This window comes from Lissotriton vulgaris, chromosome 1_1 (genome assembly GCF_964263255.1).
Source record: "Lissotriton vulgaris chromosome 1_1, aLisVul1.2, whole genome shotgun sequence".
NCBI lineage: Eukaryota > Metazoa > Chordata > Amphibia > Caudata > Salamandridae > Lissotriton > Lissotriton vulgaris.
The window spans coordinates 612,907,228-612,922,972 of record NC_141685.1 but is presented as its reverse complement, the minus strand read 5'-3'; the positions used below and the strand labels follow the sequence as shown (position 1 = coordinate 612,922,972).

Here is a 15,745-nt window from a genome sequence, read left to right as displayed (position 1 = left end):
CAGAGGGTGTCAAAGTGACACCCCCTGCACCCTTGCAAAATTCGGTATTTACCGATTCTGTAAATACAGAATCGGTATTTCCCATTGATTCCTATGGGCTTCAAGGCCCATAGGAATCAATGGGAAATACCGATTCTGTATTAACAGAATCGGTAAATACCGAATGTTACAGATTCGGTATTTCCACATCTGGAAATACCTACATATCCACCCCTTAGATTTACCGATTTTTAATTACCGAATCGGTAAAATTCGGTAATTGAAAATTGGTAAATCTATTCTACCTACATCTAGCCTAAAGTATCACATATCAGCATGCCTCTACCCATTAATGAAAATCTAAGAAAGTATAATTGCTTCTACTTTTCAATGTGTTTTATTTAATTTGCTTTCTTGGTGGGATAGCTTAGTGAGTGAAGTTCTGAGGTTTGTATGTGTGACGTGCAGTCAAGTCTATCTTAAATGCTTCCAAGGTTCATTTAATAAGTACTAATTGTTCTGGCTTATAATATAAAAATGTTTTATTCAAAGTTTTTTTAACAAAAGCAATATTAAATGAATATATGTGCTTTCATCAGGCTTGAACAATTGATCAACTGGGAGCTGGAAGCGATACCTCTTCCAGCTCTGTTTAAGCTTCAATCAACGAGGCACCTAACATAAACAGAGTAGGTTGCACTGTTCTATTGTATTACCAGGGGACTCTTTCCTTCAGTGCAGACACAAAATGTTGCCCTACAGGAGGAAGTACCAAGAACCATTTGAAACAATATTCTCTTCAAGTCGTCCTGAAGGGAACTAAGAACTAGTCAATCGGCTCCATGGGATGAAGGGTGCATTTTTTAGACAGTTACAGCTTCATAGCTGTCAAGACTTTGGATCACAGGATGTGTAGCTTCACTATGCCGATTATGTTTATAGACCTACAAATGCAGAGGGTGGTGGGTGACTGGATACCAGGTAATTTTTAATTTGAACCTGCCAGACAGCACAAGGTGTCTTATGGCAGAATAACTATTCTGGACTTTCCCAGGAATTTACAGGGGTTCATATTCTACCCATTACTTACATTTTGTGGATTTATTGTCATTTTAAGTTACTTGCTTCTTATTCAGTGGCTTTCCTTGTCCTTGTTGTATTTTTGTCTATCCTGAAGCATAACAGCTCTTCCATCCTCTTTACTGGCGACTAGTGTCCTTCCAATGCTCGTTTTAGGAAAATGCCTCTTTTTGCATGGTCACCCCATTCTTTTTTATTGAACTGATACTGATAGTTTTTTGACTGCGCACTATGGCACTTCTAACCAGGCACCAGTACATATGCTCTGACCCCTCTAATATGTTGAAATTGGCTATACTACTGAATGACATATATGAATGACCTATAAGTCCCTAGTATATTGTACAAAAGTGTACCCAGGGCCTGTAGGATAAGTGTCATTAGTCAATTGTAGCACATATTGACATACAGCTCATGTTGTATGCAAGCAGTTTCTAAACTGCCAAATCAACCTGGCAAAAGAAACCTTTTGCCAAGCCTAAACCTTCCTTTTTAATATATGTAAGTGACCCCTAAAATAGGCTCTACCTCCCACATGCATCAAGCATTTTTGGAGTCGCAAACGGTGCGATTCCTTAAAATCGGCCGTTTGCGATTCCAAAAATGCTTTTTCAGATGCATCATTATTTTGTGATGAAAATCGCTAATTTTGCGACTTTCCAGAATGCGATTGCATTTAAGGAATCGCAAATTTGCGATTCCTTAAATGCAATGCATCATTCTGAAATTAAATTGCTAATACAAAGTTTGGAAGTGCAAATTACCACGAGGTTGAACCTCGTGGTAAATTGCGAAAAATGTTTAAAATGTTCTAATTTACATTTTAAACAATGTCATGTTACAGACACACATGTCCTTAGGACATGTGTGTGTGAAACATCCATTTGAAAATACATTTCAGGGGTGCAGGGGGGGTCCTTTGGACCCCCCCCTGCACCCATGGAATGCATCAACATTTGCGAATTCAAAATCGCGAATTCGCAATTTCCATTGATTCCTATGGGCCTTTTAGCCCATAGGAATCAATGGGAATAGCGAATTCGCAATTTTGAATTCGCATAATATTTGCGATTCGGTAAAAATTGCGATTTTTACCGAATCGGAAATATTTAGCACTTTCCATGATGCATCCCGTTTTGCGAATCCATATTTGCGATTCGGTAAAAATCGCAAATTTGGAAACGCAAAACGGGAGTTTGATGCATATGGGGGTAAATGTCCATAAGGCAGCGTGCATGGTATTTAAAAAGTATGCTTTAGATGTCCTGGCAATGAAAAACCTCAAAATGTATTGCTCACTGTGGCAAGGCGGACTCTCTCACGCGGAAGCACTGAACTAAAGTATAACACCTTATAATGGCTAATTTCAGTTCAGGAGTAGTTTAAAAATTGTCCAAGGAATTTAAAATCCAACTTTATGTTCAAGTTGAGTTTTATATTACTATTTATTGTAAAAATGACACATTTAGAAACTTGTCACTTTCAGGCCTGAGCCAAATATGCCTTCTGACAGTGTTTACTGTCACCCAGGAGTGATTGATTAGATTTGAAGTGGCCTCTAGAGCAGAGACAAATGTAGAGAGGCTGACCTTCCTCTGACAGGATTGTCATCTGGGCTATTCTCCAGAACTTAATTAACTTCAAATGATGCCTTCCCTGTCACTGGCAGATGTAGCTCACTCAATGGCTTGTCCCCCTCTATTTTCCTGCTAGCTAGCCAAGCACCTCTCCTAATGGGAGAGGAGCTTCCCTGAGGACTGGTTTGAGTGACCACAGGAGAAAGTCTTTTAATTTCCTTGGCCACAACTCTACTGTAGGTGTAGGATGGAGAGGTTCTGCCATTTTGGCTTAGGTAGAGAAGGACACTGTGGGATAGTTTACAGTAAAACATACAGAAAGTTAATCGAAAGAGGGTCAGGTCACCCCTGTGAACATTTACCCCATTGGTCAGGGAGTGGCTAAGAGGTTACTCGACCCACAGGCTGGCACTCAACAGTAATGTGACAACCCCAGTACCCTCTTCAGAACACAGCTGTCCCTGTGGAAGATAGAAGAAGGATTTCACCAGCTGTTGTGGCCTGTAGGAGAACCTTACGGCCTGGGCCTACTCCCACTTGTACAAAGAATGCTACTAGGACACAAAAGCTGCAAGAGGACCACTTTCCTGAACAGCTGACCAACTTCAACCGGACCCACCATGGACTCTGATTGTGTCTTTTGTTGGAGTGAGCCCTGACCCTCAAATGCTGTTCCTAAAGTCCTGAAACCGTAGGTTGGTGTTAGGGTGTACACTTCCTGCCCAAACTGCAAAAGCTGAGACTTAGAACATTGTTGCCAACTTTTCTTCTAAAGAACCCTTGGGAGACGGGGACTGACATCAAGCCTAAGCTGTCATCGAATCCCTGGCTAGATTCAACTTCCCGGTCTACTCCGTTAAAGGTGATATGACTTCTACAAAAGTTGATCAACATTGAGATCTTCCTGCGCAAGAATGCCAGACTTCCCGCACTCTGAGCTTCTCCTTCTTTTTCAATGACTGCACCAGGTCCTTGTTTTTCAGCAACCCGCCGTCATCGAACCGAGACTTGGATCCAGCTTGCCCCACCCGTGAGTCGTCGACAACCACTCTGTTCCCAGAAAGATTTCTACATTGGAAGGTAACTCTTTGCCCAGGACCAACCTGAACCTCATATCTGACACGTGCTTTACCGCAGTTGGCCTCAAAACGTACCCGTGTCCCGGACTAGTGCTACAGGCTGCCTGTGATTGATGCTTGTGCTTTTTAGTGCTAAAATTGTATTCAATTTTAAAAATCATATCTTTACTTTACAGGATGTTTGCAGTTTTAGTGTCATTTTGTTAATTAAAATATTCTCTAGTTTTATAAATTGAAGTGGGGTTTTTATTGCATTGTCTTTTTGCAGGCCCCCTTCCCATAAATAACGCTATTGGTGCCAAGGGATGGTATCCCTATGGCCTTCCTAAGGCTTAGATGGGAGGCTGCACACGCCCTCCTGAAAATATGAAACTAGGGATGCAGTCCCCAGGGCATTCTAAAGGGTCAGAGAGGGGAGACACATGCCCCCCTCCCCAAATGAAATACTTGCGCTAACCCCCCGGACCCTGGTCCACCCTGGAGGGGGCATGTTTTTCAAAAGGGCTGGAGCCCACCTGTTTCTTTTTTTAACCGGACTGCAGCTCTGTGCAATTGTTAAAAATAATTGAGGCTTTTACCCTTTGGAGAAACCTCTTGGACCCCACCACACCAGGTCTAGGGGGACAGACTACCTTGCCCCTATATCTTTTTTTAACTCCTTTTGCAGGACAGGGGATTGAGTCCTTGAGTCCTAAAATGACTGCCAACCAGCCACGGCCCGTATAGGGCGTGCCACCGGGCGGTGACATGGGGCGGGGGAGGGGCAGGTTGGGGCGTTGTAAAATGCCGGAAACTGACAATTTCAGGTAAGTAGCCGAAAAAAATAAAATTGTTGCGCGCCCTGCTTCACATTTGGCGATGCAGCGCTCGCAACGATATTCGTTACTGAAATAAAGTAAAAGCAATCTGTGACATAGAAGGAGGGAGAAAAAGACTCTGCAATTAAGGCTTGATCGTGAGGTATATGCATATTCTAATCCTATGAAGCAATTACTTTGGTTTTTTCATTGATGTGAGAATACAATTTTGGGTGTTATCTGTAAAGTGTAACTTGTCGCTGAGGCTTTCAGAGGACTGTGGAGTTTGGGTACTGCTACAGCATTGTGGGTGGTTAGCTGCAATGTCTTCAGGGATCCATGTTCTCTTAATCGGTTGAATTCATGATACAATATTCTCTCAGGACAATATTTAAAGCTTAGGCTTGTGGTAAAATCTCTCTTAGGGCCATATGTAGGAAGCCAAATTGCAATCACAAATGCTGAAATTCGCAATTTGGGCAGTGTGCTATGTAGCACACAAAATCCCACTTGCAAAATAAGGATTTGCAAAGTTTCTTATTCCTTATTTTGCGAATGCATTTAAGGAATCCCAAATTGCAATTCCTCAAATGCAATGTGGGAAGCACCCAAGTTGTGCGATTTTGGCTTAAGGAATCGCAAATTACCACCAACTTCAGGTTGGTGGTAATTTGCGACTTCTTTAAAAAATTCACTTTTTTGCATTTTTCAAAGTGCCATGTGGCGCATATACAAGCCCTTAGCGCATGTATGTGCGCCACATGTGCACACATATTTATTTCAGGGGTCCAAAAGGGTGTCTTATTGATACCCTTGCAACCTTGAAATTGCATTCTCAATTTGCGATTCTCTAATTGGGAATCGCAAATTGAGAATGTCTTCCAATTCATTCCTATGGGCCTTCTAGCCCATAGGAATGAATGGGAAGGTATTCCCTTATTTGCGAATCTCAATTTGCGATTCACAAATAAGGAATAAGTGGGATTTGCAAAATATTTTGCTAATCCTACCTACATTGCACTTTGCAATTTTTCTAATTGCGATTCCCTAAAAATCGCAATTTGAGAATCGCAAAACACGTTTTACCAACATATGGCCCATAGTCTCAGGGTCCCAGCATCCCCCAATTTCCATATCGCAGTCCGGGTGCCAACCGATTGGTGACATACAATATGCTGCTGTAGCTTGGTGCTTGCTATTCCTTCGTATTATTTCTAGTCTTTTACATATAGCACGATTCAATTTACATGTGTGTGGGTGGTGGTGGAATCGGTGCCCTGCAACAAAGTATCTGCGGTTTGCTTTTGCATCTTTCCGGCACAGAGCTATTTGACTATTCATGTCTAATTGTGTTCACTCGTAAAAGCGTCTCTCAACTTTCACAGGTACAAAGCGTCCTTACCTTGCCACTTACTATGGGAGCATTGAAACAAACACAGCATATAAAAACTTAGCGGTATCCTTAATTTCCTCAACCTACCTGCTACTGGCTGTTTGGATGCTAAAAGCTTATTGTCAACTGCCGCACTAATGTCGCAGAAAATCTCCTCTTCGTCTCTGTCGGCATCAAACTGTGGAAAAGTAAAATCTATAGTCACCAATTTGCATATTACCGAGGTCATGCAATGAACGACAAAACAACAAACAAATTGTTTGTAAGCAGCTGCACCTATTATAACATTACTATGCGAGGGGAATAAAGTCATTGAACGCCGAGGAGTTTCACTAATTTTAATCGAAAAACATGACCAGATGTTCATAAACTGCAATTTTCAATCATTGTCTATTATATGATGTTTTGGGAAATGGGAGTCTTTATTACAATAAATGAAGTCTGCATTACAAGCGTGTATGAAATGAGAAAATAGATGTTTGGATCGCTTTCTTGAAATGTTCAGATTCACAAGAGTTGGCGCGCAAATAACATGTCGAGTCTGTTGTTTCGTCGCCATCTATGGCAAATTCTGGCTTCGGAAAACCCTTGCAAAGTAATGTGTGCAAAGAGTAGTTAGATTGGTTACCTTTGCTTCAGAAACATACACGGTAGTGCCAATAAGGGCTCCTCCTCCTACCTTGGCTGATATCCAATTCCCCCCTTCCCCGAACCCAATAAAAACTGCTTTCCCCTTCCCAAGTGAGTACCACCAAATTGCCATTTAGTATCCAAACCTGGACGCTTTTTACTTTAACTTAATTCATAAATATAATTGACCACCCAAAACATGTAGGTCTCCATCAAGGTCAAACCTAGTGCTTACTCATTATAGTACCTATCCCTCCACCTTGGTCATGACAAGAAGAGCATCTGTCAGGCTGAGCAAAGGTCAGCCTGACAGACACTCTTTTTGTTCAGATCAGGCAGCCAGGAGCTAGACATGCTCTAAATGCACAGGCTCCTGGCTGTCTGAGCTGTACTTCGCCAGGCTGAGGATGTCACAGCTCCTGTGGGTGTGGCCGCTACAGCCTGGCAAAGTGCCTCGAGGCCGTCTCCCTCATGATGAGACGGGAGCATTTCTGATAGCCTTAGACCTGGGGACTTCAGATTAAGACCTGAATTTTCCAGGGCTGAGTATCTATCACGGACACCTCGCCACAGAGTGGGTTGGGGTCAGCAACTTACTCACCACCCAACCCCACTCTGTGACGATGTGAGGACTGATGCCTCATCTCAGAGCAAGAGAGACTAAGACAGGTAAAGGAAAAGGGGAGGGGGCGAAATATAGGAAAACAGTGAGAAAAGGAGAAACCAGGTATGGAAAATACAAGAAGGAGATACAGAGAGGAAGTGTATGCTTGTGGACGAAAGATTCACCTTATCATGCATCTATGGTGTTTATCAACATTGGCATTCGATCGTTCAGGTTTCACAATAAAAACTTTCGGCCCTGCTGTTGACAGATGATCCCCATCCCATGTCTGGAAAATGTGTTCAAAAGTGCAATCCAAACCACCCCGCTTGGATTGATCTATGTGAGGAGGGATGTCCCGGCCTACATGAGCAGTTCTTGCTATCAACTTCACGGTACTTCTGAAATCCCAAAGCATCATGTGTGGTTAGCAGCATTCTGTGAAACCAAAAGTCTGGTGCTCCTTACATTGGAGTTAGCATTCTTCCTTGCCATTGAGGTGGGAAACATGCTCGGCCCGGACGGTGCACGTGTAAGTGCCAAAGACATCTACCGGTTTGTGATTGGCCTATAGTCCACACCTGCCATCCAAGTACCCTATCTGAACCTAATCTACTGAGGTCATAATTGCCAAAGACAAGTGCCACTGTGGCAGCCACCCAATAGATCTCTTCCAGCCATCAAGTTCTAACTGATGCCCTTGACCATGCAACGTGAGAGCTGCTGCATGTGGCCTGATAGTGGATGGGATGGCGGTCTTTCTTTATAAGTTTTGTCCAACAATTTTGATATAATGAGTTCTTAAGAACATGAAGGAGAGCCTGGGAGAAATCCCAGTAATTTCAGCATGACCTTAACAAGTTTGGTTTGGTGACCTATTCCCATTATTTCAGAAGGATGATGCCTGTCCCCTATTCATGGAGGAAGAGTGACACACTCCTCTCTATCATCTCAGTTAGAGTACAATGATTCACTATGCATCTAGGTCTTTCCGTGGAATTTAGAGGTAATAGCATCTTCTATGACATTTTCCAGCACAACCCAGCATAAAAGAAAATGACTGCGGTTTTATCACTAGGTACTAGTAAAGCACATCACTCTGCTCACTTGCTCAGTGGATGATATGATTCCTGTCACCTGGCAGAGGCAGGGGTGCAAATGTCTTAATTACTTACCAGTAATCTTCTTTATTGTTAGTCCTCATCAACCCCATCCCATTCATTACTCATGAGTTGAATCCACCTCCCCAGACAAAATACGAACAGAAAATGCCTGAAACAAGTGCCATTCCACTATAGGCAATAGCCTATAAGGGTACCCGTTACCCAGCATTCCTTCTGGAATACCAAGCACCCTCCAACATCTGAAGGTCTCAATAACCGGGAAAGTGGGAGGGACATAATGAATGGTATGGGGACAAACAGGACTAAGAGTAATGAAGACCTCTGTTAAGTAATTAATTACCTCTACACCCTTATGTCCCAATTCCATTCATTACTCATAAGGAATAACAGAGTGGTACCAAAAAAGACCTTCAAATACCTGTAACTCAAAACACCAAAGATATAAACCAAAATGCAACAAAATCATAATGGTTTAATAGAACTAATTAAATGCAAACATATAGAAGAAAAATTAGGGCAGAGCAGAGTCTAAAATGCCAAACCCAGAATTCTTATGGGCATGCAGAACATTCTATAGGCAATAATGTCGAACAGAGGTATTTGGACCAAGCCCATGTAGCCACTCGACAACTATCAGCGATGGACACACCACTTGACCGAGCCTAGGAGGAGGAAAGACCCCTAGTGGAACGGCCCTGAATGGCATCCAGGGGAGGAACCCTAGAAAAATAGTAAGCTAGAAAAACGACCAGCTAAATCCATGCACTTATGGAAACCAGAGAAGCCTTCTCACTCCTAAGAGATGAACCAAAAGAAACAAAAAGGATGTCAGATTTCCATAAGGAGGCAGTCTAATTCAAATAGAACAGCAAAGCCCTTTTCACAGCCAGAAAATGCCACCCCAATTGGGATGTTTCAGAAACTTCCAAAAGTGCTAGCAAAATAACCTCCTTGTTTCTGTACAAAAGCTGAAGTTACCTTCAGCACAAAATCTATTCGAAGCCCCACCCCATCCTCATAAAAAGTGAGAAATGGTTCTGCCATAAGAGCCTCCACTTCCCCTATCCTCCTAGCTGAAGTGAGAGCCATCCAAAACACCACCTTCAAGTTAACAAATTAGATAACAGCCTGGTCAAGGGGTTCAAAAGGAACATAAGTCAACACATTAAGCACCTATAGGAGATCCCAAAGTGGAAAGAAAGGTTCAACCAATGGCCTAGAATGAGAAAACCTTTAAACAAGCAGGACACCAAATCACCAGAATTCCCCATATTGCCATATGGAGCCTGAAAAGCACAGATAGCAGTCCCCTGGCGTCTCAACGTAGAAACTGATAACTGATTCTCATTTTCCCTCTGGAAGGGAACAATCCACTGGAGAAACAGAATACTCTGTACACCAACCTGGAAATGCACCCAATGGCCCCATAAAAGTGCAATGTGAAAGGATGACATAAAATTTGAACTGCCACCACTAAGTGATCTGCCAATCCCTTATGCTGCCAACCTCTATTCTCAACTTCCAAACTGACAGCTGTGGACTCTGACCAGGAACCCTGGTCGAGAACCAGCGAGGGGAAGGATAGAGAGGAAGTAACCAAGGATTCTGAAGGGCCAGGGAGCTGAGAGTCGGAAACCATGCCATCGTGGGCCAAAAGGCAACCCTCAGGACCATTATCCTGTCTTGTCTTCTCTCATGCGGAAAGACAGAACCCTGGGAATCTGAGGAAAAGGAGAGAATGCATAGAGAAGCTTGTTGAGTCAAAAAACCAGAAGAGCATCTAACCTCTACGCTCGCTCCTGTGAGGTCCGGACTCAAAACCTCCAAAGTTGAGCACTGATTCAGAAGGCCAAAAGATCTAGAAAGGAACCCCCCAATCTCTGAATGATTTCCCTGAAAACAGACACCTTCAGAGAGAATTCCTGCAAGGGTGGGACTATCCAACTGAGAGACCACAACCATATTGTCGATCCCCCTGATTTGGATAGCTGAGATAGAAAGAAGACTAATCTCTGCCCATGCCAACAATTACCTGGCTACTAAATTCAGGGATCTTGACCTGATGCCCCTCTGATTGTTTATGTAGGCTACTGTCACTTTATTGTCCATTATGAACAGTACATGGTGCCCTAACAAAACACCCTGAAAATGCAAAAGAGCTTGCTTGACTGCCATCAATTACATCTATTTGGGTAACTGCCTGCCCTCCACCAGGGACCAATACGCTTGACATCTCCAGAGTTGCCCCCACCCAAAAGAGCTGGCATGGTCATCAGCTAGGGTGCCCGGTGAAAACTTTCTCCTCCTTTTTTCATTTTTAGTTGCTGTGAAAAACAATCTGCAAATCGGAGAATGGAGAAGAGCTTGGAAGTCGGAGTAAGAGGCTAGAATGATCTTTTCCCATTTTCACCAAAACCTTATGGGGATATCCAAAACGTAACAGCTTAAAGACTAATTTGATCACTTTTTCTCTTTTAATAGGAATATGGTGGATTTTCTATTTTATGGATGAGACATGAGTACCTTCTTTCATGAACAGCCTGACAAAGTTACAAATAATCCTAAATTAAATCTTATCTTATTTGTTAGGCATATAGATAGGTTAATGTGTTTCTGGGGGGCCTAGCCCCCAGTAAAAAACATCTGAGGGATGGGTGGAGTTCAGGCAAAAATACCCTCTTAGGCTTTTTTGGGTAAACTGTAAAGTAAATTTTAAATTTTTATAAGGAATTTTCCTCAAGGATATTTTTGAAAATTGGAAGCAAATGGAGAATAAAGAGTAGGTCTGGGTGTAGTTCGCAGATGTGGAACTCTGCAAAGTGACAAAAAAACTGCGGAGATTCGCAAGCTGCGGAGTGCAGCGCGAACTGCCGTTAACGCTGATCTTCCTGCCACTCGGGTAGAAATTCTACCCGAGGGGCAGCTTGCGTTCGCCAACTTAGAACGCAGCGCCAGAAACACAAAAGCTGCAGTTCACCTCCCTGGCCTAATAAAGAGCACGATATGATGCCTTCCAAAGCCTGGTGATCGCGTAATGTTGGTCAAAAGAGGATGTGAAATGAATACATCTTAAGTTATCATCTCAGTGGGCTTTCAAACATATAACAAGTAGCGACTGTTGTTAGCTTAGTGTAATGAAAGATCATGGCATGTTCAAGAGTACTAGGAAGTGCTAAACTTCAGTTTTCGATTACCCAAACCGCATCATGTTTTCAGTATAGAAAACAACTATGTAAACAATTACCATTTTTGTCCTACATAAATGTGTTGCCCAAGGATATCCTGGAAATGCGGTTGCACTCCTTCAAATGCCCTGGTTGGAGAGCGCCTTTAGAAGACGACCTATTCTTCGACATCCTTAAACGTATTCCACGGAGAGTTTCCAATTAAAGAGTTACACAATTGAGCACTTCTGCTCATTTTTCATGCAATATTCAGCTCTTTAGGTTTCCCCAGCTCACAAACTCTTGCAAATGAACCTCTGGAAGTTTCTGCTGTTACCCTGGGGTTTGTTCCCTGGCTCCCCAGAGCCATCATCCTTTTTATTCCCTGTCTAGTATCATTATGTTTTTTTCCTCGGCACGCCATGCTCTGTTTTCAGTTTTACTAAATTGCCAGCACCTCTTTGAAGAATGTTCTTACATTTTCTTTTATCTTACGTAATGAGCATATTTTGCGGAGGGCTGACAGCCCTTGCGCGGCACGATCCATTATTCATAGTCACACAGCTTGCACACACAAATAAAGCCTTGTTTGGCACGAGCAGTGAAAGCATCCGTTGATTGCATATTTACACCGTGCTCAAAATGCATTAAACGCCATTAGGTGGTATCTCATGTTTTATTTACTCGCACAGACCTTAAAATTCAAGATGTGATGAGTAAAAAAGCCAAGCGTTTGGTTTCAACGCTTTATTACTGTAATGCTGTCGAGATTCGTAATCCAGGCGCTCTGCTATCAAAGACTGCAGTGAATTTCTACTTTAGCTAGCATAACGGTTCAATAGGCTGCCTAAGCGGAATAGTTGGCATTCATAGCACATTCCTAAAAGGCTCCTATATCTTCTTATTACACGTGAACGTCTGAAACCTCTATATAAACATCTCTTATTTTTCGTATTACAGCCTAGTTGTGGCATCCTATGCAAATGTAATAAGGCAAACACTGACAAAGTCGACTGGTCTGGTTTTAAAGCAAATAGTGAGCTACTGACTTTGCCAATGCTTGCTTGATTAAGCCAAGATAAAAAAAAAAGAAATGCATGCATGTGCACACCATAGCAACCATCTTTGTATGGTGTTTACACAAAGAAAACACAATTTTAAGATGGCCGCATGTGCAGTGTGACAAAGTGGATTAATAGTAGAAGTTGATGGCAGTCTTCGCCAAGAAATAACGGCACCTTTCCTTTCTAGGTCCAGTTAGGTATGAGCAACTTAAACCTAATCTTAACCCTTGGAAGATATAGTTCAGTGCAGATGACTTAACTTCGAAAAATAAGTGTAAAGTGACAGAGTATACATACTGCCAACCTGAAGGTCTGCCCACCTGTTGTGGTTTGGCTACAGTGGTGACAAGGCAGTCCCCACCATGACCAAACCTCTCCATTGTTTTACTGTCTTTCACCGGCATGCAAACTCTAGCAGTGAGGGACAGTTAAAACCAAATAATGCTTCCCCCAGCATGGGAGATGACTTCCTTGGTGTGGAGAGATTTACTTTTTTATTTTCAAAAAGGAAATCCCATTTTGGGATTTTCTTTTTGAGAATAAAAAAAGAATACTGTTTGGTGCAGGGTTGTGTCATTATGATGCAGCCCTGCATCAAACAGAGGATTGCATTGACAGGAACTGCTGTGATGGTGTTTTCTGCCAATGCCTTATAAATGGCCACCTTCTTGGTGGTAATTTATACATTTGACGGGCTATCCCTTCATTATGGGGCGGAGGTATTTACTCGATTTACATGGACGAATAGCAGGCCATCCGCCAAGATATAAATGAGCCCCCTGAAGTCATTTTTCTGGAGAAAATCTCGATGAGATCGTCTGTGGGTTGGGCTGCAGGGTGGATCCGAAGAAGGACTTATAGTGCAGGATCTTGGTGAGAACCTTAACTTTGGTAGGACGTTTGAGGCTTGTGGTGTTGATGGCAGGAAAATTCAAGCAGGAGCAGTCTGAAGTCTGTGCCCAGAAAAGTCTTGTTAGCAGTTGGCTACTCCTCAACGTCAAGATTGGTGGAAGCCTGCCACGTTCTGACTTAGAATCCTCTCTGAAAGTCAAACTTCTTTGAGTGGGACTAACCAGCAAGTTGAATCCAAACGGTGATGCAACATCGGTGACTGCAGCTCAGTAGCGGTAGCGGTAGCACCTGGTTCCTTTTGAGAAAAAGTGTTTAAGTGTCCAGTTTTTCAGTTATTGCAGAAGAAGAGTACACTCCAACACAAACAAGGAACTATAGCCTTGTGGACACCACTTGGAGTGTTAGAACTTAATCTCCCAGAAGCCGCCAACAGAGTCTTGGGCAAGTCCAGCTGAAGCGGATCAGCTTTCCTTTTCAGGTTACAGGCTTCTTGCAGCTTTTGTGTTCCTGTAGCTTAACAGGATGCCAGCCAACTAACCTTTGGGTCCCACTCTTCTGTACTGGATTCAAGTGGGAGTAGGTCCAGCCCTTGGGGTTTCTTTCCACAGGTTACAGTATGTGCAGTCCTCCTTCTGAAGCCCCAAGGGTCCAAAAGATCAATCAATCAATCAAAGACATTTATAGAGCGCACTACTTACCCGTAGGGTCTCAAGGCGCTGGGGGCAGGGGGGTGCCGTTACTGCTCGAACAGCCAGGTCTTCAGCTTCTTCCTGAAGGAGAGGTGGTCTTGCGTCAGGCGCAGGTCGGTCGGGAGGGAGTTCCAGGTCTTGGCGGCCAGGTAGGAGAAGGACCTTCCTCCTGTCGTCGCTCTTCGGATGCGGGGGACGGCGGCGAGGGCGTGATTGGCTGATCGGAGGTGGCGTTTGGGAGCGTAGAAGTTGATTCGGTTGTTGAGGTAGCTTGGGCCTCGGTCGTGTAGGGCTTTGTGTGCGTGGGTGAGGAGGCGGAAGGTGATTCTTTTGTTGACGGGGAGCCAATGCAGGTCTCTCAGATGTCCGGAGATGTGGCTGGTTCGTGGGATGTCGAGGATGAGTCTGGCTGAGGCGTTCTGGATCCGCTGGAGTCTCTTCTGGAGCTTGGCGGTGGTACCGGCGTAGAGGGCGTTGCCGTAGTCCAGTCGGCTGGTGACGAGGGCCTGGGTGACGGTCTTCCTGGTCTCGGTGGGGATCCACCAGAAGATCTTTCGTAGCATGCGAAGGATGTTGAAGCATGCCGAGGAGACGTTGTTGACTTGCCTGGTCATGGAGAGGGTGGAGTCCAGGATGAAGCCCAGGTTCCGTGCGTGGTCTGTCGGTTTGGGTGCGGTGCCCAGGGCTGGAGGCCACCAGGAGTCGTCCCAGGCGGAGGGGGAGGAGCCCAGGATGAGGACCTCCGTCTTGTCTGAGTTCAATTTCAGGCGGCTGGTCGTCATCCACTCGGCTACCTCTTTCATCCCTTCGTGCAGGTTGGCTCTGGCGGCGGCGGGGTCGTTGGTCAGGGAGGGGATCAGCTGGGTGTCGTCGGCGTAGGAGATTATGTTCAGGTTGTGTTGGCGTGCGATGGCCGCGAGGGGGCTCATGTAGACGTTGAAGAGGGTGGGGCTCAGCGAGGATCCTTGAGGGACGCCGCAGATGACTTCGGTGGCCTCTGACTTGTACGGTGGTAGGCGGACTCTCTGTGTTCTTCCATCGAGGAAGGAGATGATCCATTCCAAAGCCTTCTCCTGGATTCCGACGTTGCTGAGGCGTTGAACTAGGGTGCGGTGGCAGACAGTGTCGAATGCCGCGGAGAGGTCCAGGAGGATGAGGGCCGCTGTTTCTCCGTTGTCCATCAGGGCTCGGATGTCATCGGTGGCGGCGATGAGGGCGGTCTCGTGCTGTGGTTGGCTCGGAAGCCAGACTGTGAGGGGTCGAGGGATCCATTCGTCTCAAGGAAGGCGGCCAGCTGCTTGTTGACGGTCTTCTCGATGACTTTGGCTGGAAACGGGAGGAGCGAGATGGGGCGGTAATTCTTGAGTTCGGTGGGGTCCGCTGTGGGTTTCTTGAGTAGAGCGCTGAGTTCGGCGTGCTTCCAGCTCTCAGGGAAGGTGGCGGTGTCGAAGGATGTGTTGATGATGTCTCGCAGGTGGGGTGCGATGACAGCGTCGGCCTTGTTGAAGACGTGGTGGGGGCAAGGGTCGGTCGGAGATCCGGAGTGGATGGAGTTCATCGTGCGGGCGGTGTCTTTGGTGCTGATCGGAGTCCAGGCGCGGAGGGTGGTGGTGGGGGGTGGTGGTTCGGTCGGGGTGTGCGTTGGTTGGTTGTTGAAGCTGTTGTGTATGTCCGCGATCTTGTTGTGGAAGTATGAGGCGAGGGAGTCGCAGA

At 44.7% G+C, this 15,745-nt stretch overlaps 1 protein-coding gene across 1 annotated transcript in view; it reads right to left on the bottom strand.

Moving 5' to 3' along the window:
* Positions 1-15,745, bottom strand: part of AK5 (adenylate kinase 5) — a 2,618,000-nt gene that overhangs the window by 1,006,940 nt on the left and 1,595,315 nt on the right. The window contains exon 7 of the mRNA XM_086954134.1: positions 5,993-6,083. Coding sequence (XP_086810260.1) covers positions 5,993-6,083 — 91 coding nt within the window. The remainder of the gene's footprint in view (positions 1-5,992; positions 6,084-15,745) is intronic.